A 27,865-nucleotide genomic window follows, 5' to 3' on the forward strand; every position below is an offset into this window, starting at 1 on the left:
AAACAAGAAACAAACACGTAAGTATGTATCCTCTGGTGGTGGTGTACACCAAGAAGAAAAGTACCCTAGGGCAAGGAGAAGGTGCTGCTGTAATGGTGGGGCGGTGGCATTTCAAAATAAGACCACCTCTGCTACATGACATTTAAGCAGGGATCTGGCGACAGTGCGCCAGGGCCGTGTGTGGGAAAGGGCTTTGACTAAAGGGCCACATTTTTGAGGAGCAACAGAGGGTGTGCTGAAGGGTGGGTGAAGGTCAGGGAGGCGCCACACAAGCTCTTGGTGGTCACAGAAGGTTCGTTAAGAGTCCCATGGGAGGCTGTTGGGGAGTGGTTCCCATCAGTATGTGAGGGGTAACTATGAGCAGGGAGACCAGATGGGCTGCAGCAGTGCAGGGATGGCAGTGGGAACGGTTAGAGTGGTTGTGTTTTGCCTAAGTTCCTCAGGGCAACAGAATCTGCTGATGGCATGTTTCCTGAGACAAAGAGAAGTCAAAGATGATTTCAAGGTGTGGAAAAAAAAAAAAAAACCTGGTAGAGTTGCCATTCACTGAGGGGAATAACTGAGGGTATGTACTTGAGGGGAAGAGCTAAGTTTGACTTTGGGCATCCATGTAGTATGGGCACACTGCAGTATGGGCAGTATGGATTACAGTGGAGCCCCTTTTCCCTGGCATGAAGCAGCTGGGGAAAAACAGTCATTCAGTGAAGCACTTATCATTTGCACCTCAGCAAAACTTCTGCAAGTCCCAGTTGGGGAGTTGCTAGTCTGTTTTCACAGAGCAGGTTTGTACTGTAGCTGGTAAAATGAGCTAAGTGTGCAGAATTACCTAAATGGGAACTACTTCAAGCTAAGTGTGCAGAATTACCTAAATGGGAACTGTCACACCTCTGCTGGTGTTTAAGCAGTAGATGACCGGGTGGTCTTTCAGAAAAAAACACTACCAAAAATATGGCACATCCTCAGCAAGATGGTATTGACTAAGATGGCGGAGATCTGCTCAAGGCAGAGGGTGGGAGTCAAGTTCAGCCAGAAAAGGGACTGGATTTCAGGCAACTTTGGCAATGAGAGCCACTGGAGAAAGCTGTAAGGAAGGTGACATCCTAAATGACATAGGATTGTTAAGAAGGGTGGAGGCAGAAGCCAGCTGTCTGACCTTAAGGAGGCTGGGAAACTAGCAGCAGGAGACAAACTTGCATGTGGGATTTGGAAGGAAAACCAACAGGATAAAAGCTAGAAGGGATAGAAGGATCGTAATGTCCTTGTTACATCATGAAACAGTTGAAGAGTTGTAGATCACCATCTTATGTTGGTTTGAGGGTTTTGGTTTTTTTTTTAGTTTTTTTGAGACAGTCTCAATCCTTGAACTCACTATATAGTCAAGGCTGGCCTTGAACTCACAGCAATTCTGCCTCAGCCTCCCCAGTGCTGAGATTACAGGCATGGACCACCACACCCAGCCAATCACCAACTTCTGTATTGGATTGGCCTTCAAGCTTCTAGATGAGTAGGAAAAAATAATAAATCACCCCCAAAATTGTATAAAATAGCTCCAGTAAATGCTTTGAGGAAAGGTGTCTATGGGGTATTGAAAAGGTATGACAGACCTAATTTACCTGAGGACATTGTATCTGTGACGTGAAGAAAGGGCTTTTCCATGGCACACAAGCAAGCACAATGGTGGTCCAGTGATAGAAAGGAGCATGAAAGAGCCAGTGTACTGGATAAAGACTAGAGAACCTCTAAGAAGTGTGGTATCCAGTGAAGCAGGAAAAGATGCTCGTGTTGGGCTGAGCCTTACTGTGGTTTTTTTTTCCTTTCCTTTAAATTAGGAGCTGGGAAATACAAAGTATTCAAGAAAGAGGGTGCTATCACATTTGGGATTTGAAAAGATCAGTCTGGCTACTCTGGAGGAAATGAATTGGGGTTAGGCAAAGAAAAGGGGAAAGTTCGTTCCAGCGTTAGTGTGGCAATCAATCTAAAAGGAAGATGTTAGCTTGAACTAAAGTGTGGAAGTAGCCATTATAGGTTCCAGAGATAGGAAGTAAGATCAACAGAACTCAGGAAAAGTACTGTGTGTGTTAAGGGAAGGGAAATGGCAGTCCCTGAGGTAGAGTACAGCAAGATGAACCCTACCACCACCACAAAGGGTGTTTAACGACCGAACGGGGAGACAGCTGCTGATTTAAAATGGTGGAGAAAGGAATAAAGACCAGCGTTGTTAGCCTTGCAGGAGGCTTCCTTTGAACTAGAGAAGGGGTCAAGCAAGGTGCAATTCCGCCCTTTTAACTTTCGAGGGGTAACAAAAACAAATGAGTTCCCTCACCTTCAGCAACTGTATATAACTGCTGGGTGACAAAGGCTCCTGCATTACCCATATGGCAAAATATCACGAGGCATACTGAAGGCTTTACACCTGCACCGCGCGCTGCAGTGGCCACTGGCCACACGTGTGCAGCTACTGACAACTGAAATGCGGCTAATCCGAAGTGAGATGTACCCAGCAGATTTACTGAAACTTTCTAAGAAAACCTGACGTGGGATTAAAATTAATTTCACTTCTTTTGACTTTTTAATTGTGGCTACTCGACGAAATTAAAGAACATACATGGCTTGAATTATATTTCTATCGGACAGCGCCATTTTAGACAAAAATTCAGACTAGAGTTCCCAGATAGACTCCTCGTATTTGAAATGATAGCACGGGAGCAAGTGGCTCCCGACAGTCTGTTTCCCGCGTCCCTAAACACGCAGTCCAATCAGAGTCCGGGAACCGTAAAAGCCGGCCTTGTATCGCGGGTCTGGCCCCGTCCCCCGCCAAGAACTGCAGGGACCAGCGTGCACCGCGTGGCAGTGCCGTCGCACCCGGAAGGAGTCGTCCCCGTGACGTCACATCCGCCGCGCCGCCGAGGTTGACCCGCATCTTCCGGGCGCGCGCTTTGGAGACGGAGGCGGTGCGTCTGCAATTCGAGGGTGTGGGTCCCGGGTCCCAGGTTTGAGGGGGCGCTAGGTGCCTCGAGTCTGGCGCTGGTGAGCCAGTTTTGTGTGGAAAGAAGTGAGAACTGTCCCTTCCAGACACGTGTCACTTGGAAAGTGCGGTTCCCAGCCTGGATCTGTCAGCTGCCCCCGCGTGAAGAGCTCTTACGGCAGCTACCGCGGCGATGCCGCGTGACCCAGTGAGTCAGCCGCTCCCGTGGTCCCCACTTCGCGGCCACGGGGTCTTGCCTGGTGACTGCCGTACGATGGAGTCCCCAGGGTATTAGGAAGGGAACCAAAGAAAAGGCCTCCCCACCCTCGCGCACTGCCAAAGCCTTTCCTCCTTGGCAGCCGGTTTTTTTAAAAAAGGAAGTAGGTTCTTCAGCTTGTAACTGTTACAAGATGCGATGCTGGGAGTATAGAAATGCCTGCTTTAAGCGCCTGCCTGTCAAGCGCAAGGTCATGAGTTCGATCCCCGGTACAGAAAAAAAAAAGAAAAGAAAGAAAGAAATGCCTGCTTAACGGAGCAGTTGCTTATGAAGGAGTTCAAGACCTGGGAAGGAGTGTAGGCTTGGATTGTAATGAACCCAGAATATCGAAACTTTTATTCATTTCAACAACTGCGTATGCTATGAGAGGATGTATCCCGGGCTGCTTTGCTTTAAAGAATCATTTCTTCTGGCAAGTTCAGCCTTCCTTGATTATTACAATTTGTAATGTAGCCCTCCACTTTAATGTCGAGTTGATGGCGCTGTATCCACCTTCATAAAGGGCTTTGTAATGGAACCGTGGAAGTTACTAGGGAGACCTTTCTAAAAGATGAATTGTAGAATTTCCCATGTTTTTCTTTGCTCCTAGAGATACAAGACTACTGGCACTGTCAGTTGTGCCGGGCGTGGTGGCGCACGCCTGTAATCCCAGCACTAGGGAGGCTGAGGCAGGAGGATCGTTGTGAGTTCAAGACCAGCCTGGGCTACAAAGTGAACTCAAGGCCAGCCTGAACTGCATATGAAGACCCTGTCTCAAAAAGACCAAAAAAAAAAAAAAAAAAAAAAAAAACCAGTTTCTGTCAGTTCATGCCAGATTTTTATCTTAAATCTTTCTGATTAACCATTACCATTTACCACACTTAACAAGCCTGTGCCGTGTGCAGTCCTTAGCATCTGATTGTGGAAACATCTTTCAGAAGCTATGTGCATAGCGGCTCAGCGAAACTTTCTTTCAGTTTTGCAAGTGTTGAAATACGATCTCATCTATTAAAATGTTTTTTATATGCTTGAGTCCAATTGAAGTGAGGCTATATTCAGGGGGCATTGCTAGAACCAAGGATGGGAGGATTTCCCACAAAGTATACCTAGCCTCTTTCAAGTCTGATCTCTGTAATGTTTTTTGTGGCGGGGGGGCGGGGCGGGCGAAGGGAGGCAGTGTTTGTTTGGTTTTTTGGGGTTTTTTGTTTTTTGTTTTGAGACAAGGTCTTGGGCTGGGGATTTAGCTCAGTGTCATAAGTGCCTACGTGGTAAGTTCAGGGTCCTAAGTTCAATTCTGGTACCAAAAAAAAAAAAAAAAAAAAAAAAAACCAGACAGAGTCTTGCTATGCAGTTCACACTGGTTCTGTAATGAATTTTTACTCATGGCTTTATGTGCCCATTAGAGTCTTTCTTTGTCCAATCACCACCAGATTACCAGGGATAATCATCAATTTTTTAAAATATCAGTCAGGGTTGGCATTAATTGCTCAACATTATAGCAGTTACTTTGGGGGGGGTACTGGAATTGAACCCAGGACACTTGGCACTGAGCTACATTCCCAGTCTTTTTTTTTTTTTTTTTTTAATTTTGATACAGGGTCTTATTAGATATTGCTCAGGGTGGTTTTGAACCTCCTGCCTCACCCACAGTGTGGTATTACACATGTGTGCCATCATACCAGCCTGTAACAATTACTTTTATAAATATCTATAACCCAAATAAGTTAGATTCCATTATCCCTATTTTAACAAATGAGGAAAATGAGACACATATTTTAATTTGTGACATAGAATTAGCATTCACAAAGGGCAACTTCAAAGCCCACACCCTTCAGCACAACTGTAAGGATGAATCTTGACTGGTAAGAAACCTCTCAATAGTGATTTACCAGAGGGAGTTAGAGATTGACTATTCTGTAGAGAAGAAATGAGAAAGGTATGTCCTTATTGCTTCTCAGCCTTTTGGCTAAGATCAAGTGAGAAAGATACATCCTTAAACAGAGGATGGAAAAGAACATCTGTCCAGAAAGAAATCTTGTATGATGATCTGCCATATGCTTTTGAGTTGAGTAGTAGATTCGGATTCATTAGGTATGTGTCAGACACCTGACATTAAAAACAAAAAGCTTGAAGAAATAAGGTATCCAAAAAAAAAAAGGTGTCTTCTGGGATTGATGGGATTTGCAACTTCTTTAATCTTTCATTACAGATAAAAATGAAAGCCAGGTATGGTGATGCATGGCTGTAATCCCAGTGCTCTGGGAGCCTGAGGCAGGAAGATGCCAATTTGAGCCCATACTAGACAACTTAGCAACGTAGCAAGATCCTATCTTAAAAAATTAGAAAGGGTTAGGGATATACCTCAGTGTGAAGGCCCTGGGTTCATTCCCCAACACCACACACAGCACACGCACGCATGCACGCATTTATGCACACAATGAAAAGAGGGCAGGGAGGTAGAAAAGAACTAGAGTTGCAGATGGAAGATCTTCAGTCTCAACACAGATAGACTGGATAGAAAGATTGAAGAACTGTTGTGAGGCTGTAGCACCTTGCACAGGTTCTCCTTTCTGCACTTCTGATGGTTGTGGCTTTCCATCAGGGCCTCTACTTCAGCTCGGACCATGTGGACCGCAGATGAGATTGCTCAACTGTGCTATGAACACTATAGGATCAGGCTGCCCAAGCAGGGGAAACCTGAGCCAAACCGAGAATGGACTTTATTGGCGGCCGTAGTGAAGATCCAGCCTTCACCTGACCAAGACTGTGACACTCCTGATAAGCCAGCGCAAGGTGAGACCTTTTCTCCCCATGTCATAATTACACAGGGCTATTCAGGGGCAGTCATGGGCAGGGTGTGAACTAAGATGTTAGGCGTGTTTCCCGTATCTCCACCAGGTGGCGCAGTGCTTCCGGTGGTGGGAGACCACCCCGCTGAGACTGCCGTCCTGGCTGAGTCAGGCTGTGAGAATCCTGTGGAGAATCCTCCAGACTTGCTAAACCTGAGCACTGGAGAACATTTAGTGAGAGCTCACTTACTGATTTGTTTTTTCCTCTCAGTGACAAAGGAAGTTGTCTCAATGGGAACAGGAACGAAATGCATAGGCCAGTCCAAAATGAGGAAGAGCGGTAAGCGTGGGTGAGAATCTATGTAAAGAATTGTGTGGGAGCTTTGGAAACCAGTGACCTTGTCAGGGGAAGGGAGCCTCAGCAGTTGGTGTGACTGGCCTTTCGTTTCCTACTGACTCTTGCTCCCCTTGGAAGCCAGTCGTACTCATTTAAAGAATGGAAATCTGCCATTGAAGCAAAAGCCACTGGGAGCGTGCTGAGTGAACTAAAAGCCAGTTAGTTTTCATGCTCAGACCACAGGTTCCCTGGGTTTAGCTGTTCCATGCTGTGTCTAAAAGGCCTTATAGCTTTGGAAAATGTAGAAGATGCAGCTCAAGTGGTTTCTGACACCCAGAAAGTTAGCTTAAATTACACGGAACTTTGGACATCAATAAGAATGTGAAATATGACCCCTTAGAAGTCTGGGGTCTTTACCTTCCTCTTCCGGTTAGCAGATCCTCTTTGAGTTTGCTTCCTGCATTCTCCTAGTCCTGCCTCCTATGTGATGGAGCTGTTCCAAGACCACTGCAGTGGATTAGATGGATGTGTCTCACCATGAACACAAGTATGGTACCAGGATAAAGACTTTGTATAAATCAGTGGTTCTCAGCTAGGGGCAGTGTGGCACCCCAGAGGATATTTGGCAATGTGTAGAAATGTTTTTGGTTGTCACATCTAGGAGAAGGGTGCTCCTGACCTCTCACAGGTATGCTAGGAGTGATGCTGAACATCCTGCATAGCACAGGCTAGACCCCCGCAACAAAGAATTTTCTGGTACAAAATGTTTACCGTGCTAGGTTGAGAAACCCTGCTATTAATGCAGCACTGTTAATGATTTTGGTATTTTCTGCCAAAGCTCTTAAGTAGCAGGTGGCCATACTGAGCACTAGAGTACTACTGTATGCTGTACTTGGGGCCTCTCCATGTTTCATATTTCTTTACTTAGTGTCATTTCTTTGCCACAGGAGATGTCCTCAATGACAGCCATGCTGAAGTCATAGCCAGAAGGAGTTTCCAAAGGTAAAACCACAACTCCAGAGCACCTGATTGAGCAGATCTGGGTAGGGCCCCAATATTTGCATGTGTAAGAAGCTATGTGTAGAGATTATCAGTGTGAACTACTGGGGTCTAGACTGGTGGTGCTCATTACAGCCTTCCCCAGAGATTCAGCAGATCCAAGGTGGAGCCTAAGAAATTGCCTAATTCCCAGGTGCTGCTGATGCTCTGGTGTAGGCACCACACTTTGAAAATCTCTGGGCTAATTATTCTAGTTCCACATCACTACCAGTCTCCTTGATCAGTAGTAATTCTCTTTCAGTAATCATCCAAGCAGAGTCTTTCTGTGTACTAGAGAAATTGGTTTATTCTAATAATGTCTTATCACTCATAGGTACCTTTGCCATCAGCTCCAATTGGCAGCCACTCTAAAGGAAGATAGTATCTTTGTCCCGGGAACTCAGAGAGGGCAGTGGAAGCTCAGACCAGGTGTCTTTTTTGTGTTTTTCTCCAGCCATACACCCTGTAAGTATATTCAAGCCTTTCGATTCTTGTCATATTGCCTCCTTTATGTTTGTTTCATTGGTTGGTTGGTTGGCTTTTTGAGAGAGGGTCTATATAGTTCAAACTGGCCTTGAACTCACTATGTAGCCTAACCTGGCCTTGGATTCATGGCCTCAGCCACCCAATTCTCACCTCAGCCATCCAGGTGCTGCGATTACAGACCCATGTCCAGCCTTTATGTTTGTTTTATCCATAGAGAATTTTTTTTTAAGTATTTCTGTTGAAGTATAGCTATAGCTTTTTTATATGCCTTTTTATGTCTCTAATCACCTCTCCAATATGGGGAAGGCAAGGCAGAAGTAGGGTGGTGTGGAGCCTCACTCATACTGTTAGTTCTCAGAATCAGATTGGGAAGTCTAATATTTAAATCCACAAGGTGTGAAGCTAACAATGAGATTTAGAAGGACAAAGTCCTGCTATAGTCACCTTTCCTAAAATTCAATTCATTCCTTCACTGAAAAAATACTTTCTACTAGTCAGACGCAGTACAGCATGCTGAATATATAGCAGTGAATAAGACCTGGCACATTGCTTTCCCTAAAAGAGTCTTTTAGGGAATGTAGAGAATCCTGGTTAATTCAGTACATTTTGATGAGTTATTAAGAGATATTCAAGAGCTCTCGTTTCGTAAGGTAAGACCAGACCTAACTCAGAGGGAATCATTTCTGTCCTGTTTTTTTTTTCTTTATCAAAACTAAAAGTAATTCCTGTCTTTCATAGGCAACAACTCAGGGATGGCAGTAAAATTTTCGCACCTTTAAAACTTTGTCGTAAGGATACGATTGTTCTGCATGTGAAGTTCTGCATTTCTACCAGCTCCCAGGGAATGCCCGTGGTACTAGTCAGTGGACCGCTCTTTGCGTAGAAAGGGCTGGGGTGATCCCAGGGTAACAGCTTGATAGCCTAGTCAAACTACATAAACGCATGGCGTCTGAATATACCAGTCAGTAAGAGTCTACAGCAAAACAAAAATCAAGACTATGTAGCGAGTTTTTCAAAAAGCAATTCTGCCAGGAGTAATGGTGCACATCTGTGACCCTAGCCCTTGAGGCTAAAGCAGGAAGATCCCTGTGAATTTGAGGAGCCTGGGCTGCATAGTGAGACCCTGCCTCAGAAAAAAAAAATTTTTCTTTCAATGTAAAATTACAAGAGCTGGGTGTGGTGGTACACACCCGTAATCCCAGCACCCTGTAAGGCTGAAGCAGGAGGATCGTAAATTCACACCCAGCCTGGGGAATTTAGGGAAACCCTTTTTAAAATAAAAAGAGGCTGGGGATGTAGCTCAGTGTGAAAGCCCTGGATTTAATCTCCAGTACTGAAAAAAATAATTCCTTTCATTTTCTTTTTTTTACAGTGCTGGTAATTGGCATTTTTAAAGGTCTTACTTTTTTTTTAAATTTTATTTTAAAGGTAAAAGACAAGAAACAAAATAACAAGAACAAAGACAAAAACAAAACAACACAAAAACAATAAAAATGATACAGAATTTCAAAAACAAAATGATAGGAAATTAACAATGGTTGTTGTATTACATATTGCTACCTTCAAAGTAGTTTTCAGATTAACAGATACAGCCATACAAGACTGATCAGACAACTAAACATTAACTATTCCTCTCAATAAGCCAACAGAAACTAATAGTATAATTATGTTCTGTTTTGTTTTTGAGACAGGGTTTCACTATGCAGTTCAGGCTGGCCTTGAACTCGCTGGGATTATAGGTGTGCACCACCACACCCAGTTTAAAGGTTTTACTTGATGCAGTTAAGAAGTTGGTAGCCCTATATTGATGTTAAAAACTGGAAATTTTGTTGGGCTGTGAAATAAAAATTCACAACAACTGATCTAAGTTCCTCAAGCTCTTGAGTAATCCTTTAAAATGTGACGTCCAAAAAAATAAATTGTGATGCCCCCTAATGATTTCTTTGCAGGAAAAAAGCACATTACCTGGATGTGACTCTCGGGCTCCCTTGGCGTTTACCTCATGTCACTAATTAATCACCTGGTGCCTTGATTAGCTACTCAGACTCTTTCTCATGAGTTTTATTAGCATGAGTCAGCCTCCTAAATTCAGACATTCTGTCAGGATCAAATCTGCGAGCCTACAGAGTGGGCGGTGGACATCAGAGAATTCTCCAAAGTCACTGTCACCTTGTGAGGTCTCTAAAAGCCAGCCCGCCTCCCTGGCAGCGCTCCCACTCCTACATCTTTTGCCTTTCCCATCCGTAGGGTATAAAGAGTACAGATGTATTATTTACACACTTTGAAAAAGCAGCACACATGAGGTTATTGTTAGAAGAAATAGCTTCTTCCTCAAGGGAGACTGTGGTTTTTCTTGATCTCTGGTTTTCTTAGGTTCCTTTCGAGCACAGAGTAGATGAGAAATCTCTAAACCAGCCTAGGAAACACTGGAAGTTTTGAGGAACTGATTCAGGCCAGGTTGTGTAAGTAACTGTAGAATCTTTACTATGGTTCTATGCACCATAAAATCTCCAAGATGGGGACATTTTGAGCAGTGTGTGCCAAATTTATGTAACCGTGAATGTATCACCTGCTTTTTGCTTTTATTTTCTGGGTATTCAATAGGATAGCGCTCCACAAAGTGTGTTGGGGAAACCTCATTCTAAACCTGTGGTTCTCAGCTCAACAGTTTTGGTCCCCAGAGGATATTTGGCAACATCAGGATACACCTTTAGTTGTCAGGCTTGGGGCTAGTGGTGTCTAGTGGACAGTAGCAATGCTGCTAAGTATCCTTTAATGTACAGGACAGTCCCACAGCAGAGAATTATCTGGTCCAGAAATACCCTTAATGTGGAGGTTGACAATCCCAGGACTAAACCAGTGTTTCCAAAACTTCCTTGTAATAAGGATTACCTGAGATCTTCGTTTGAATATTGTTTTCTAGCTGGGCATAGCGGTCTACACCTATAATCCTAGCACTCAGGAGACTGAGGCAGGAGGATCACCATGAGTTTGAGGCCAGTTTGGGCTACATAATGAGTTCAAGGCTAGCAAGACCCTATCCCAAAAAAACCAAAAATCCATATATAATATATATAGGTGTATATTATATATATGTATATGTGTGTGTATATGTGTGTATATGATATGTTATTTTTCATATCTGTCTCCTACAGAGATTTCAACTCACTGGGTCTAGGAGAAAGTCTTCAATAACAGCTCCCAGGAACTGATTATTTCTTTTCTTTTTTTTTTCTTTTTTTGGTCTTTTTGAGACAGGGCCTCACTGTGTAGTTCAGGCTGGCCTTGAGCTCACTTTGTAGCCAAGCCTGGCCTTGAACTCACAACAGTCCTCTTGCCTCAGCCTCCAGGGTGCTGGGATTACAGGGGTGTGCCACCACGCCCAGCTTCCTTTTTCTTTTTTTTGCAGTACTGGGGATTGAGACCAGGACCTCCCTATGGATTTATATTCTCAGTGTTTTGTTTTGTTTTGTTTTTGGAGACAGGATCTCACTATGTAGCCCAGGCTGACCTAGAACTCATGGTGTTCCTCCTACCTCACCCTCCAAGTGCTGGGATCACAGGTGTGCACCACCACGCCCAGCTTGACTAGTTCTTTTACTTTAGAGAGTCTAATATTTTAAATTCTTTATTTAGTCTAGGTATAAGTCCTCTATGTGAGGACTAACTGGCAAAATTCTTTTCCCATTCTGTAGCTTGTTTATTCACTCTGCGGATTGTTTCCATTGCTGTGCAGAAGTTTTTTAATTTGATATGATCCCACTTTTTGATTCTTGCTATTATTTCTTGTGCCTTAGGGTTCTGTTTAGAAAGTCCTTGCCTATGCCCATCTCTTCAAGAGTTTTATCTGTCTTCTTTTTTATTTTTTATTTTTGTCTTTTTGAGACAGGGTCTCGCTATGCAGTTCAGGCTGACCTTGAGCTCACTTTGTAGCACAGGCTGGCCTCGAACTCAATCCTCCTGCCTCAGCCTCCTGAGTGCTGGGATTTCAGGCATGGGCTACCACACCTGGCTTATCTGTCTTCCATCTGATTGTTTCTATTTAACATGTAGATGTGTGATCCATATTGATTTTAGTTTAGTACATGGTGAGATATATGGGTCTAGATTCAGTCTTCTACATGTAGGTAATCAGTTTTCCCAGTATCTCTATTAAAGAAGCTGTCTTTTCTCCAGTGTATTTTTCTGGCCCCTTGAATGTGCCTGAGGTTGTTTCCATGTCCTCTGTCCCATCGACCCACGTGTCTGTTTCTGTGCCCAGTACGATGCTGTCTTCATTACTGTAGCTTTGTACTATAGCTTCACATCCGTCATTGAGATTCTTCCCATTTTGTTCTTGTCGCCCAGGATTGCTTTTGATATTCTTTGTCTCTTTTGGTTCCGTATGAATTTTGGATTGCTTTCTCTAGCTTTGTGAGGAATGTTGTTTCTATTTTGATTGGGATTGAGTTAACCCTTTGTATCAGTTTTGGAAGTATGGCCATTTTGACTGTCGTGGTTCTAAGACAATGATTCATAAACCTGAACTTACATCAGAAGCACCTGGAGAGTTTATTAAAACAGACTCCCAGGCCCCACCCCCAGAGTTCGTGATTGAGCAGCTCTCCTGTGAGTCCCAATAATTTGCAGCATTTCTAACAAGCTCCTAGAGATGCTGATGTGGCTGGTCTGGGGGACTCACTTTGAGAACTGCTTGTTCGAGGGGTTCCTTCTCCGCAGGTGGGGATGCCTCCATCATCCCAATGCTTGGGTTTGAAGAGCAGCCTTGCTATCCTGCCAGCAGAGATTGGGTTACAAACTCACCTGTGGAAGCCAGTGGTAACCTGGAGATTCCTGAAAATAAAAGGAATTGTGAAGACCCTGACAGTCCCATAGCCAAAAAGATAAGGCTTGGGACTCCTGCCAGGTTGGGCACCAACGGAGCAGCTCTCCGTGACAGGCAAGGCAGTAACCCAGTCCCACCAGATGTGAGCAGCCCTACAGTCCCTACAGAGGAACTGGCTCCTGTCACTGGAACAGCCCCCTGTGGTGTGAAAGTGGTGGACGTGTATAGAACTGGAGCCAAGTGTGTGCCCGGAGAAGCTGGAGACCCTAGGAAGCCGGGTGCTGCATATCACCAGGTAGGGCTGCTCCGAGTGAAGCCAGGCCGGGGAGACAGGACTTGCTCCATGTCCTGCAGTGACAAGGTGGCCCGATGGAATGTTCTTGGATGCCAGGGCGCACTGTTGATGCATTTCCTGGAAGAGCCTGTCTACCTGTCTGCTGTGGTCATCGGGAAGTGCCCATACAGTCAGGAAGCCATGCACAGAGCGCTGATTGGGAGGTGAGAGGGCAGGGAGGGGGGCGTCCCCGAGTGTACAACAGAGCCTGAAAAGTCTGCATGCCTATGATCCCTCTAGGGATCTGCCTTAAAGAAATAACTGAGGGCCAGGGATACAGCCTAGCAGCACAGCGCTTGCCTGGCAAGTGCAAGGTCCTGAGTTCGATTCTTGGTACAAAAAAAAAGAAAAAGAAATAATTGAGAAAGTAATCAAATGTTTAATTTTGTGTATGGTAGTTTTTTTTTTTTTTTTTAAGAAACCTGAAATATTTAGCAGTGGGGAGTTAAGTGATTTCTTTTGTTTAAAATAATACTGATGAATATTTAATGTGGAAAGATGTTCATAATGTTTAAAGAGCTGTCCAGAAGATAAAGTAGGCTCCATGTTGACTTAAAGAATATGTGTACATAGAAAACTGGCAAGATGTACACCAGGGTATTAATAACGATGATCTCTGACTGTAGTATTGTGGGTACATTTTTCTTGTTATTACTATATTTCTAAATTTTTTTTTTTTTTTTTTTTTTTTTTTGAAACATTTTTTTTCTGGTACCAGGGATCTTTTTCTTTATTTTTTTTTTTTGTCTTTTTGAAACAGGGTTTCATTATGCAGTTCAGGCTGGCCTCCAAACTCACTTTGTAGCCCAGGTTGGCGTTGAACTCATAGCAATCCACCTGCCTCAGCCTCCTGAGTGCTGGGATTACAGGCATGTGCCACCACACCCAGCCTACACTTTTAATTTTTTTATAGTGTACTTATATTCCTATTATGATACACAGTGACCTTTAATGTACTTTTAATTTTTTAAAAAAGATAAAAAGACAAAGGTTGACCACATTTACAACCATTCAGATGTGGTCTCCCCAAAGGAGGCAGCCAAACTCAATCAATGCTGTAGTAGATGAGGAGGCGGCAGCCTGGGCTGTGTCACACATCCAGCCCCTGAAGCTGACTCCAAAAAGCAGACCCTGTGGATGACCCAGCTGTTCCACTCCTTAGTGCACACCCAGGAGAAGGAAAAGCATACATCCACACAAACCTTCATATACAAAGGTTAGTGGCAGTGAAGTGAGCCACGTATTGTACGATTTCGTGTATGTGAGATATCCCAGGGGCAAAGCTGTGCACACGGGTAGATGAGTGGACACCAGGGCTGGCGAAGGGGATGGAAGGCGACTGCTGCAGGCATGAAGGCTGTGGGACTTGAAGTCATGATCTGTGCAGTTTGTTGCCAGCATCACATTGGCATCTAGTTTATGTAAAAGATACAAGAGAAAATAAGCTTTTATATTGTGGGATATTTTTAGTTTCTGATGTGTTTGAAGCAATTTCCTAGACAGTAGGTACCAAAAGATTAATATTCCTACATAAAGTTTTCAAGTTTCTAGCTGAATGTGATGATACATGCCTGAAATTCCAGCATTCAGGATGCTGAAGCAGGAGGATTACAAATTGGAGGCCACCTTTGTACATGGCAAATTCAAGACCAGCCTGGTCTATATAGTGAGACCCTGCTTCAGACAAACAAAACAAAGCTGGGCGTGGTGATGCACACCTGTAATCCCAGCATTTGGGAGGCTGAGGAAGGAGGATCACCATGACTTCAGGGCCAACCTGGGCTACGTAGTGGAGGCCAGCCTGGGCTACATAGTGAGTTCAATGCCAGCCTGAACTACATAATGAGACCCTGTCTCCAAAAAACAAAAAGATCTATAAAAGGCTAGGGATGTAGCTCAGTGTGAAGGCCGTGGATTAAATCCCCAGTACCAAAAAAAAATTTTTTTAAATTTTTCAAACCCTGGGGGCTGGGGATTTAGCTCAGTGGCACAGTGCTCGCCTGCCAAGCATAAGGTCGTGAGTTTGATTCCCGGTACTGGAAAAAAAATAAAAAAACAAAAATAAATAAATTTTTCAAACCCTGTATCAGGAATTTATTTTGGAGGCTGGGAGTGTGGCTCAATGGTAGAATGACAGCCTTGAGAGGCAAGGCCTTGGACTCAATACCAGCAGTGCTCAAAAAAAAAAGGAATGAAGTTTGATGCTACTGACATCACTGATTAGTCGTCCCTTCAGAGCGATGGGGCGGGATCTTCCGCAGCCATGAGGCTCTTACTGTGTAGATTCTGTTCTGACACACTGTCCTGTGCCCACCTTGTACCCAAACAAGTAGATGCACATAGCTCCCAAGGCTTTGGCTCCCACTGTGACAGTGTGGCTCACAATCCTAGGTACACCTGTTCTCTAGTAAACCAAATGCATTTTCCTTCATATTCAGGTGTCAGAACATCTCAGCTTTACCCAAAGGCTTTGGAGTTAAAGAACTGAAAATTCAGCAGTCACGTTTACTGTTCGAACAGAGCCGCTGTGCAGTGCAGGCAAAAAGGGCTGATTGTCCCGGTCGCCTTGTTCCATGTGGGGCAGGTAAGGGGTGCAGGCTGGGCTTTCCCTGGAGAAACTTACTCCCTGGCAGAGTGTCCTGGCAGGGTCTGCATCCTCCCAGCCTAGGAAGGAAGCTCACCACTCCCCTGGTCAATTGTATGGGCTTTGAAGATAAAAGATTATACTCTGTGTGACCCTGAGCAGATCACTCTCTCCTGGCCTCCTTTCTTTCTCTTCAGATTAGAAAAATGTCAGTGACATTATAAATAATTGTAGTGATGATAACAAATTCATGAACCACTTTATACTATTCTGCCTTAGAGGCCAAGCATCAAAGTAGAGACCTTGTCTGACAACACATCCCACTCTCATGGGCCTGTAAAGAAATATTTTCATGAATATACGCTGGCATGTGCAAGAAATGGAAGTTTTAACCTCAGAACTCATCTCTTCACAGCAATCAGCTGGAGTGCAGTTCCTGAGCAGCCGCTGGATGTTACTGCCAATGGTTTTCCACAGGGAACGACGAGGAAAGGCATCGGAAGCCTTCAGGCCAGGTGCAGGGTACTGGGGCGGGTGATGGTAGCTGTGAATTTATACCTTCATCACCTAATTTCAGAACCTTTTCACTGCCCCGGAAAGAAAGCCATGCCTCCTAGCAGTTACTACCCTGCTGCTCCTTCCTACAGTGTAGGAGACTTCCATTCACCCTGCACTTTTTCTTAACCACATTTGTTACCGTCTGCTTCCCCCATACCACCCCAGTTCTCACTGTGTAGTCCAGGCTGGCCTCAAACTCTCAGTCCCCCTGCCTCAGCCTGCTGATTGCTGGGATTATAGGCATGTGCCCTACTCCTGGCACTTGTCTTTTAATTGTAGCCATTCTACTGAGTATGAAGTGGTATATCATTATGGGTTTGACTTGCATTTCTCCAGTGACTAATGGTGGTGAGCATCTTTTTATATATTTATTAGCTATTTGTATATCTTCGTTAGAGAAACAGCTGTTCTCAGTTCTTATCCATTTTAATGTTGAGTTATGAGTCTCCTTTACATGCTCTGGATTCTGGTCCTTTATCAGATACATGATTTCCAAATAGTTTTCTCCAGTTCTGTGTTTGCTTTTTTTTTTCTTTTTTTATAGTGTTCTTAAAGCACACAAGTTGTAAATTTTGATGAAGTCAAATTTACATACTATTCTCTTTGGTTTATTGTGGGTTTTGTGTCATTTTTTTTTCTTTTGTTTTGTTTTTTGTTTGTTTGTTTTTGTATTTTTGAGACAGGGTCTCACTGTTTAGTTCGGGCTGGCCTTGAATTCACAGTGATTCTCCTGCCTCCACAAGGGCTGGGATTACAGGTGTGCACCACCATGCCCAGCTTTAGTGTCATATTTTTTTATTAGCATGTTTGCAGTATATAATGCGTACATTCATCACACGGAGCTGGTATATGGGCGTAACACAAGTCATTTTATATCCCCCCTCCTTCCACCATCCCCCTTCTTCCAGGTTTTGGTATCATTTCAAAAACTATTAAGTAATTGAAGTTTTACTCAATGTTTTCTTCTAATAGTTTTATAGTGTTAGCCCTTAACATTTAGAACTTGGATCCATTTTGAGTTAATTTCCTGTGTGGCATGAGGTAGGGGGCTCAGTATGACCGTTGCATGTGGATATCCATTTGTCCTAGCACAAATGTTTGGAAAGTTTATTGTTTTCCTTGCGGATTTTTTTTTTTTTTTTAGACAGGTCTTGTTCTGTGGTTCAGGCTGGCCTTGAATTCACTATGTAGCTCAGGCTGGCCTCGAACCTGCAGTGATCCTCCTGTCTCAGCCTCCCTAGTGTGGGGATTATGGGCTTGTGCTACCACGCCCAGCTTGGGAATATTTTTTTAAAAATACTCTCTTGGGCTTTACCACTAGCAATGCTGGTTTTTTAGGTCAGGGTCAGCTAAGAATCAATTATGAAGCTTCACAGTGACTGGATTTTGCATGTTCAGGTTGGCTTTTGCTGAAGTACTAGGCCTGTGGGATGCTGAACTTGAGACTCATATTCCATCCCTGGATGTTCATGCAATTGTCTCTTTCAAGGTCCTGTCTCTTTCTAATGCTTGGCTTATTTCAGTGATACTTTTTCCTTTTTTCTTTTTTCTTTTTTTTGTCTTTTTGAGACATGGTCTCACTATGCAGGCTAGCCTTGAGCTCACTTTGTAGCCTAGGCTGGTCTCAAACTTGCAACGATCCTCCTGCCTCAGCCTCCTAAATGCTGGGGTTACAGGCATGTACCACCACACCCAGCTTTTCCATTTCTTAATTTTTTTTTTTTTTTTGGTACCAGGAATCAAAGTCAAGACCTTGCACTTGCTAGGCGGGCACTTGTGCCACTGAGCTATATCCCTGGCCCACTTTTTCCATTACTTTATCATGCCCTTATAAAAAGTTGTATTATACTTAAAGTACACAGAAGAATTCATTTCTGTTTCAGCATGCTTATTTGCCTACCTCAAAATAACCAACACTAAAACCCAGCTCACATTCATCTTTTTACACTTTTTTTTTAAAAAGATTTTCTTCATAGCCCCTAAGTACCAGGATTCAAACAACCTAGACAGCAGCCCCTGCCTGTCTCCTGGAAGTCTAGTCTTTTTGAATTGAAAATTACTGGGGTTGCTGGAGATACAGCTCAGTGGCACAGTGCCTACCTAGCAGGCACAAGGTCCTGAGTTTGATTCTTGGTCCCCTCAAAAAAAAGAAATTACTGGGGTAGAGTCTTTTGGACCAGTTTTCCCCATCGCCTCCCTGGTTTCCAGCCACTTTTTGCATTTCTTTGGAGACCATGTCTCAGCCCAGAGCAGGATGTTTGAGCAGAGCAGGTCATGAGGGACAGCCCGACAGGTTTCCTGCTTAGGTGTGTCTCTGTTGTCAGTAGCAGCCTCACAGTCCTCATAATGGCCCTGCCTAGCTGACTTTGGTGTCCATTTGCTGCTTTGCTCGGAACAACAGAAAAACTCTGGTGTGATCTGTAGTCTCTTTTACCTTAAAAGCCCAGCTCAACTATCACTTCCTTCTGGCTAAACATTATCTGCTATTCTCCAGCTTGTTCCTATGTGTCTCTATTACTTGGGTGTAATTGAGAGTGTCTCATCTATGTGTGTGAGTGTGTGTATGTGTGAGTGAGTGAGTGTGTATGTGTGTGTGTGTGTGTGTGTGTGTGTGTCTCACTGTGTAGTCCAGGCAGGCCTTGAACACAGAACCCTCATACCTCAGCCCCTGAGTGCTGGGATTTTGGACATGTGCCACCACACTGGCAAGAGCACCTCATGTTCTACCCCGCTAGCTCTGTCTCCAGTTATCTGGTGACTGGGAGGAAGTCCAGTTTCTGCCTGGACCTCATTGTATTCATACCTATTAAATGAAGATATTTCAGTAGACAAACTCCATCCAGCAGAAGCTTTGAGATGGGATCAATGAGACCACTGTTTAATTCCTGGCTCTCTTTCCTGCCTGCTGTGCAAACTTGAACAAATTACTCATCCTCCTTCTTTCCAGTTTTTCATTCCTTTTTCTCTAATTTCCTTATCTTACGGAACTGACCAGCACTAACAAATACAATGTTACAGTCATTTGCAAATAATGATTTGATTCTTGTTCTTCAATTTTTTTTTTTTTTTCCTTTTTGGTGCTGGAAATCAAACCCAAAACCTCATGCATGTGAAGCACATACTCTACCACTTACACCCCAGCAAAAATCATTATTCCTATTTTGCTATTCCTCATTGGCCAGAACCTTTTATATAATGTTAAATAAAAGCAGTGATGTCCAGGGGTGGTGGCTCATACCTGTAATCCCAGCACTCTGGGAGGCTGAGACAGGAGGATCACAAGAGTTCAAGCCCAGCCTGGGTACACAGTGACTTAGTAAGACCCTGTCTCAAAAAATAAAAAAGACCAGGGATATAACTCAGTGCAGAGGTTCAGGGTTCAATCCCCAGTACTACCACCAGCACCAAAAAAATGTAATAAATAGTGCCTCTGTCTTCATCTTGATTTTAAAGGCATACATTTGCTGTGGGATTTTAATTAATGCTCCTTATGACTTTGAGTAATAGCTTTACTAGGCCTGATCTGCTAAAAGGTTTTGAATCACTAAATGGATGTTTTATCTGTATAAATGATCCTCATGTTAGTTTTCTCCTTTAATTCATTAAAGGGAGTTCCCTTAGTTTTTGCTTTGTCTTCATATTGAAGTAGCTTTCTGTCCCTGAGTGCTGGCAGCCCCTCCAGCATCTGAGGCTGAGGGAGACCCTAGCAAGAGTGAGTGCTCAAGGTTTCCTGGGAGCAGCAATTTCCTGAAGTCCGCTGCTGTCAGCCAGGAGCTTTAGCAGACTGTGTCACATACAGCAGTCCTGACCTCTGTGTCCAAGCTGAGGGCGACTGGCCAACCTGGTGCGGGGCGTGTGTGTGACGATGAGACCACATACTGTCAGGACGCACAGCGTTTCCCGTTTGCAGATGCGTCTCATTATTGTGTATATGAGGGGAAGGAAGGCTGCACAGACAGCCCAGGCACACCTGGCACAGAGAGGCAGGAAGCAAGACGGCCTGTGAGTGTTCCAATCCCTGATGTCCATCCTGAAAGTCATTGCTTAGGAGCAAAGCGCGGGCCTCTGAAGACCCAGAAAACCTGTCGGGGAAAGCTGGAGACTCACTTCAGTTGTCTGACCTGGTGGACCTTGGAACTGTAGTTCATACAGGAGATAGCACTCACGTCTCTGAACCAGAGCTTCCCATTTCTTGTAAGTCATTCCAGCTGCAGGGGCTGGCTCTTGTGAAGGGAGGTAGCCATTGAGCAACATAGCAAGACCCTATCTCAAAAAACACTCTCTGTGGGGTGGAGACATAACTCAGTGGTAAAGTGTGTGTTTAGCATGCCTGAGGCCCTGGGTCCCCTAATTAAAATCCACAACGTCCCCTAATTAAAAAGAAAAAAAAAAGTAGCCAGTAGGGAAAAAGAAGCCCTTCTCCACTGTTGGTGTGTGAGCTGGTGCAACCACTATGGAAATCAGAGTGACAATTCCTCAAAACACTAAAACTAGAGATTCCATTTGACCCAGCTATTCCCCTTCTTGGTATCTTCCTGAAAGAATTAAAAGCATCATACCACAGTGATTTATGCACACCCATGTTTATAGTGGCACAGTTTATAATGGCTAGATCTTGGAAACAGCCCAGATGCCCATCAACCAATGGATGAATGGATAAAGATGATGTGGGGTTTTTATACAATGGAGTCCTACTCTGCAATAGAAAAGGATAAGCTTGAGACATTTCTAGGTAAATAGATGCATCTTGGGACCATACTCTTCAGTGAAATAAATCAGACACACGTGTGTAAGTACCACATGCTTTCTTTGGTGTGAGAAACCAAAAGTGTAAATAAGGACCAAAATGTATAATACATACTGTGAAATAGGGAAAAATGTTCAAATAGGAAGGCGAACAAGTGGGGAGGGGAAGGGGAAAGGGAGGCAGAGAAAAGAAAAAAAAAAAAAAAGAAAAAATGGAAGCAAAGCTCTTGTAAATAGGGAGGGAGAGAGGAGTTGAAGGGCGGGGAGGGGAATACGAAAAAAAGAATCAAGATCTATCACGTACACGTACAAATTCCCTGTGATGAATGCTATCATTATGTGTATCTAAAATGTACCAGTAAACTTCTTTTGAGACAGGGTCCCACTATATAGAGGCTGGCTTAAACTCACTATATAGCTCAGGCTGGCCTCAAACTGATGGCAACCCTCTGTCTCAGCCTCCTAAGTGCTGGGATTATGGGCATGAGCCACCATATCTGCCTCCCAATTTCTTTCTTTTCTTTTTTTTTTTTTTTTGTATTTTTGAGACAAGGTCTCACTACGCAGTTCAGGCTGGCCTTGAGCTCACTTTGTAGCCCAGGCTGGCCTCGAACTCGCAACGATCCTCCTGCCTCAGCCTCCTGAGTGCTGGGATTACAGACTTGCACCACCACACCTGGCTCTTGGCTCTCACTTTTTAATAAGTGAAAATTTTTAAAAGGTAGCTAGAGGGGCAACCCACTAGGGGGCCCTCCTTCTGTCCCTCTCTTGGACAGAAGCTTTCTTTCCCTCAATAAATATATTCTGCTCTTAAAAAAAAAAAAAAAAGGTAGCTAGATGTATCTTACAAATACCCTGGGGCAAAGTTTAGTAATTATATCTCAGTGTACCCCATGTGAGCCTGTCATTTTAATGATTCTACAGCTAATGACACTTCTTAAGGGCTTTTGTTTGGTTTTTTGAGGGGATTTTGGGAGTGGGGTTTGAGATAGGGCCTTGCTGTGTACTTCAGGCTGGCCTTGAACTCACTGTCACTCAGGCTGGCCTCAAAGTCACAGTGGGCTTCCTGCCTCAGCCTCCTGAGTGTTGGGATTCTTCTTCTTCGTCGTCTTCTTCTCCTCCCCCTCCTGCTCCTTCCCCCTCTTCCCCCTCCCCCTCCCTTTCCTCTCCCCCTCCTCTTCCTCTTCCTCCTCCTCCCTTTCCCTCTATCTCTCCTCCACCTCCTCTTCTTCCTCTCCTCCTCCCCCTCCTCCACCTTCTTCTTCTTATCTTTCTTTTTTTTGGTACCAAGACTCAAACTCAGGACCTTGCGCTTGCCAGGTAGGCACTTGTGCCTCTGAGCTATATCCCTGGCCTGCTGGGATTACTGATGTGGGCCACCATGCCTGGCAAGATTTGTTTTTTATTCCTCAAACTATTCAGACATCTCCAGGTCTAGATTTTTTCCTTTGTCAAGTGCAGATGGACTGGGATTCAGGCACATTCAGACACAAACACATTGCAAAGCCTCATATCTTTGATAAGGCCCCGTACACAGTAAACATTTCATCAGTCATCTTTGCCTTCTTTTCTCTCCGCAGGTCCCGAATCAGCAAAGTGGAGCTCTTCAGATCATTCCAGAAGCTGCGAAGCAGCATTGCAGAGGACAAGTGGCCAGACTCCCTCAGGTGACGCTGCTGCCCCGCGTTCCTTCCTATTAGGAAGACTTGCTTGGGCTCTGGTGTGTGAGTGGCAGGAAACCTTGGCAGGAGTGGTGGCTCGGTGAGGCAGTGGCCACTCGCTCCTGAACAAGTGCCGTCCTGTCCCCTTAGCCCTGCTTGGAGACAGCAGCAACCTTGGGAGTCTGTGTCTTGGTTTGCTGCAGGAGAACAGGGACCGTGAGATTGAGCTGAGTCATAGAGGGAAAGGTAGATCTTCACAGACTCAGCTCCAAACACAAAGTGGAAGGGACACTGACAGCTGAGGGGCAGGGTGTGGGGGTCAGTACGGAAGGTGGGAAGTCACTAGGCTGAAACAGTACAGCTGCACTGGTGGGATTCTTGTTGAAAGCAGGCCAGGGTGATGAGATATCAAGGTGAGGGTGAAAAATTTGACAATGTTCAAATACCAGCAGTGGGAGATTTTTTTCTTTTTTGACTAAACTGACTTAGCAGAATTCTTGCTGAAACTGGAATTAGAGGACCAAGAAGAGCGCCCAAGATCAAGGGCAAGGCAAAAATAAGACTCAGGGCTGGGGATATAACTCAGCAGCACATGCCTGCTTGGCAAGTGCAAGGTCATGAGTGCAATTCCCAGCACCAAAAAAAAAAAACTCAGTGGACCCTAGCTCAGTATGGACAAAGAGTCTTTGCAGAAGGTGATCTGATCTTTTATCTGGGTGTATTACAATGTTCCTCAGTGTGTCGACCATCCTGGGGTAGTCAGAGATGGCTGAAGGTTTGGGAAGGGTATTGACTGGCAGTGTAGAGGAGGAAAATATAGATAGGGTGGAAAGATCTTTGTTAGGACAAATGCAATGAGCATTTCTAATCTCTAGATGCTCTAGAGGAAGTTATAGACCAGTAGAAAACTTTAAACCAACAATGTAGTTGTTCTTGTTTTATATGATTTTATGAGGACCTTACAAAACTAGCATTTTCTTCATCCTTACCAGTTTAACCCATGCTGTGATCCTGTGAATTCTTTGCAAAGGATCAGAGCTGCTCCAGGAAAGCACAGTGAAACCCTTTGGTTCCTGGTCTTTCTTTGTGACCTGTCCAGTTGCTTGCTTGGGTGTCTTGCAGGCCCCAAAAGTGAGCAATTTGGTGAGAAATGTTGTGCTTTCTTTAGGGTGCAGAAGCTACACACCTACCAGGAGTATAAAAAGGCTGCCTCTGCTTATCAGGAGGCCTGGAGTACACTCCGGAAGCAGGCATTTGGATCCTGGATCAGAAACCCACCAGACTATCACCAGTTTGAATGAAAAGAAAAGCTTTTTAGAAGGCTTGCTAGTAGATAGCAGGACCTTCCGTTTTGAACTGCCTCTTCCTTTACCCTGGATGAGCCTTAGCTTTTCCAGTGGCTAAATCTGGAAACAGAAGACAGAAAAGGGCCTCCCAGAGCACTGTATCAATTGGTGTCGTATAGATGTGATCCAGGACACAGCAACCTGTACTTGATTGAAGAAGCTCACTGCTAAAAGAGCATCTCACAAACGACCTTGGTATCTGACTTCAGTCATGTTTTATTGTTTCTCTAAAATACAGATCAGAGTTTGGAACATGATGCTTTAAAAGCACTCTGCAGCACCTCTGATTTATGTGTTCCGTATTGATTCAGCAGATATTTATTGGACTCCAAAAATTTTGGGATCTCTGCAGACTCTACAGCTTCACCCAGCATCATGCACCTGAACAGTATTTTCGGGAGGCTGCGGGGAAGCACCAAGATAGCAGAATGGTAAGCAGCAGAGAAAGAGCCTCTCTGAGAGTTGCCATCCAGATGCTAGAATGTAGCAATGTGAGGAAGACAAAGAGGAGAGATGTCGGTCCCGTGGACCCAGGAAGGAACCAAGGCATGAATTGAAGCCCATGGAGTGAAGGGAGAAACTTCAGTGAAGAGGGAGGTAGCCAGAGGTGCCTTCTCCCTGAGAAGGGACTCACTGCACAAGAGGAGTGATTCAAACCTGCAGACACAAGGTGACTGCTGTTGACCCCAAGGGCCTCCACAGAGAGAGACAGCAGTGGAGGGGAGCAGTGGACATGAAAGACTGCACTAGCTGGTGGTGAGTGCTGCGGGCTCAGTCATCCCATGCAAGAGGGCACTTGTCTGGGAGCCATCTTGGAGAGGAGCCGACTGAGCTCAGAACTCAGAGCAGCTGCCAGTTCCATCTAACGGCCCAGCTGGGCACAGGCCCACAGAAGGTGCACTGACGGCTGCAGGCTCAGTGAGTCTAGTCTGGGCCAGAAGGTGCAGGCTTACTGAGATTATCCACTACCCTACCAAAAAGCTACTGCTGGCCTGCTGGCTTGCTGGGATAAATCAGCACAGATCAGGACTCTGTCTCTGCACATGGTCTACCAGTGACAACAGAGACAAACCTGGAAGTGGACTTTTTTTTTTTTCTCCCCCTCTCATTTTTTGTTGTTGTGGTTTTGGTTTTGGTTTTTTGTTTTTTTTTCCTTTTTTCTCTTTCATTGTTTGATCTTGTTTTTATATGAGTGTGAACATGGTTTCTAGCCTATTTGTGGTGGTTGTTCTGTTCTTTTTATCACTTACTTCTCTCTTTCCAAGTTACTGTGATCCTCCTCTGTCCTCCAGCCTTACTTCTAATCTCTTCCTCTTCTTCTCTCTATTTTCTCCCTAGCCCCTCTTAAATTTTAACCCCTGAGGGTAAAATTCACACAGTAAGAACTTGTATAATGCATAGAATTTTCTGGTCTGTTTTAAATTTTGTTATATAACTACAAATCTAGTACATATGGTTAAAGGTGGCAAATTAATGGTTACCACAGTTTGTCATTTTCTGGGCTGTGATTGTTGCTACTGTTATTGCTGATGGTACCACTTTAGCCAAAAGTGACATAATTTTTCTAAACAGCTATTCTTCCTGGCATTCCCAGACTGAGATTGGCTAAGGGTCATGAAGATAATTGGCATAGTGCCAAAGAACTAAGGGCTGGGCCAAACAGGCAGCAACTTTTCATCCCCCAAAAATTGAAGAGGTAGCATCTTTTTTGGGGGGAGTACCAGGAATTGAACTCAGGACCTTGTGTTTGCCATGCAGGTGCTTGTGCCACTGAGCCATATCCCCAGCCCAAAGAGGCAGCATCTTGCAACAGACTCAAAATCCAAAAACCAGTTACACCTGGATGATACCTTGGAGCAGTAGTCATTTCCTAAGGGTTCTAAATACTAGCAATAAAACAACCCACCATTTTGGAAATTTACAAACATCACCCCAGGAATTAAACTAAAAAAAAAGAAAAGAAAATGAGAAGACATTTAAACAAGATGAAACCCCAGACATCCAGTTCACCATAGGCAAACCCAGGGGGCAATGAGGTGGGCAATCCAAAAGCAACCCACCTAGCCTTTCTGAAGTGGTAAAAACAAAGCAATTGAATGAGGCTCTAGAAAAAATCAAATCAGAAATAATTTGTCAGATAACAGCAGAGATGTTGTCCGCAATGAAATTCATGCTCAGTGACTGTAGAGCAGATATACACAAAACAATAGAGGAGCTTAAGAAAATTATGGAAGCCATGAATGCTCAGCATAGGAAAGAAATGGAATCCATAAGGCAGATTCAAGCAGATATCTAGGAGAATAAAAAGGTCCATTGAAAGTATCTGCAGCAGATTAAGCCAATGTAAAGACAGAATCTCAGGGGGCTGGGGATTTAGCTCAGCGGCAAAAGCGTCTGCCTGGCAAGCGCAAGGTCGTGAGTTCGGTTCCCGGTACCGGAGGGAAAAAAAAAAAAAAGACAGACTCTCAGAAGAGTCTTGTGGTTAGCAATCATTAAAAGAAAGATTCCTTAAAAATGGCAAGGGACTGGTACCAGAAGAAAAAACAAACAAACAAACAAAAAAAAAAATGGCAAGAAACCATGAGAAATTAATCCAATAGCTGCTAGATGAAGCAAAGAAGAATAATTTAAGATTGATTGGAGTCAGTGAAAAAAGCAGGAGATAGCACAAATAAAATAAACTGTTCACAGAGGTAATGGCCAAAAACTTTCCATGGTAGAAAAAAAGCATTGGATATACACACAAGTGAGGCATATAGAATTCCAGTTAGCTACAATAAAAAAAATCTACAACAAGGCATATGATAGTCAAGATTCCACAAATTCAACGCAAGAAGAAATTTTAAAAGCTATTAGAGAAAAAAATAAATCATGAATAAAGGAAAGCCCATCAGAATCACAGCAGACTTCTCAACACACACCCTCAAGTGGAAGAGAGTTTGGAGTGAAGTATTTCAAGCCCCAAAAGAAAACAACCCTCAACCTAGTTTTTTTTTTTTCGTCTTTGTAAGACAGGGTCTCACTATGCAGTTCAGGCTGGCCTTGAGCTCACTTTGTAGCTCAGGCTGGTCTCAAACTCATGATGATCCTCCTACCTCAGCCTTCCAAGGGCTGGGATTATAGTCATGCACCACCATGCCTGGCATTCAACCCAGATTGATGTACCCTGCAAAACTATCTTTCAAAACTGATGTAGAATTAAGATATTTCCATGACAAAGAACATCAGAGGAAATTTATGACCACCAAACCAGCACTCCAAAGTGTTTTGAAGAACATTCTAGAAAAAGATGACAAGGATTACAACTCCATGAACCCCAACAGAAGGAATCCACCATGCAAGGCACACAATTAAATGGAGGGGGAAAAATGGGGACCCTATCACAGGAAAATAACTTGATAAGTCAATACATATCAGTTATAGCCATTAGTGTTAATGGTTGCAGTTCTCTAATCAAAAGACTCAAGACTGGCAGAATGGATCAAGAAGCAAGATCCCACAGTATGCTGTATACAAGAAATACATTTAATTCAAAAAGAAATTCATAGATTGAAAGTCAAAGGATGGAAAATAATACTCCATGTGATGGGGGAACCCAGAAAAAAACAGGAGTAGCTAGTCTAGTCACACAGTGAATTTCAAGCCAGACTGATTGAGAAATAAAGAAGGTCACTACATCCTTGTAAAGGAAACAATTCAAGAAGAAGAGATAACAATCATAAATAATATGCAACAAATACCTGTGCACCCAAGTATATACATTTTTTTATTTTTATTTTTTATTTTAAAGAGTAAAAGAAGGATAACATAATAGGGGGGGCTTACCAAGTTACAGACAAAGTGGTAGGAAATTATCAATGGTTATTGTTTTACATATTGTTATCTACAAGATAGTTTCTCAGGAAAACAAATAGACAAATAATAGTGAGTTACAGACAAA

At 43.8% G+C, this 27,865-nt stretch overlaps 1 protein-coding gene across 6 annotated transcripts; it reads left to right on the forward strand.

Annotated features, from left to right (window-relative positions):
- Nucleotides 1-2,899: 2,899 nt before the first annotated feature.
- Nucleotides 2,900-24,933, forward strand: Adat1 (adenosine deaminase, tRNA-specific 1). Of its 6 annotated transcripts, XM_013504005.1 has the most exons (11): nucleotides 3,180-3,654; nucleotides 5,824-6,014; nucleotides 6,282-6,350; nucleotides 7,295-7,349; nucleotides 7,720-7,850; nucleotides 12,591-12,991; nucleotides 13,088-13,194; nucleotides 15,469-15,614; nucleotides 16,030-16,131; nucleotides 22,499-22,585; nucleotides 23,748-24,184. In XM_013504005.1, the coding sequence occupies exons 1-11, from the start codon at nucleotides 3,605-3,607 to the stop codon at nucleotides 23,981-23,983; spliced, it is 1,575 nt and encodes a 524-aa protein (XP_013359459.1). In that variant the 5' UTR covers nucleotides 3,180-3,604; the 3' UTR covers nucleotides 23,984-24,184. The 6 variants fall into 6 exon arrangements, with proteins under 6 accessions (XP_013359458.1, XP_013359457.1, XP_013359459.1 ...); XM_013504004.1 differs by lacking the exon at nucleotides 3,180-3,654 and adding an exon at nucleotides 2,900-2,951 and having other exon boundaries at nucleotides 12,591-13,194; XM_013504003.1 differs by lacking the exon at nucleotides 3,180-3,654 and adding an exon at nucleotides 2,906-3,173 and having other exon boundaries at nucleotides 12,591-13,194.
- Nucleotides 24,934-27,865: the final 2,932 nt, after the last annotated feature.

This window comes from Chinchilla lanigera, unplaced genomic scaffold (genome assembly GCF_000276665.1).
Source record: "Chinchilla lanigera isolate Chin_1 unplaced genomic scaffold, ChiLan1.0 scaffold00083, whole genome shotgun sequence".
In the NCBI taxonomy this organism is placed as follows: domain Eukaryota; kingdom Metazoa; phylum Chordata; class Mammalia; order Rodentia; family Chinchillidae; genus Chinchilla; species Chinchilla lanigera.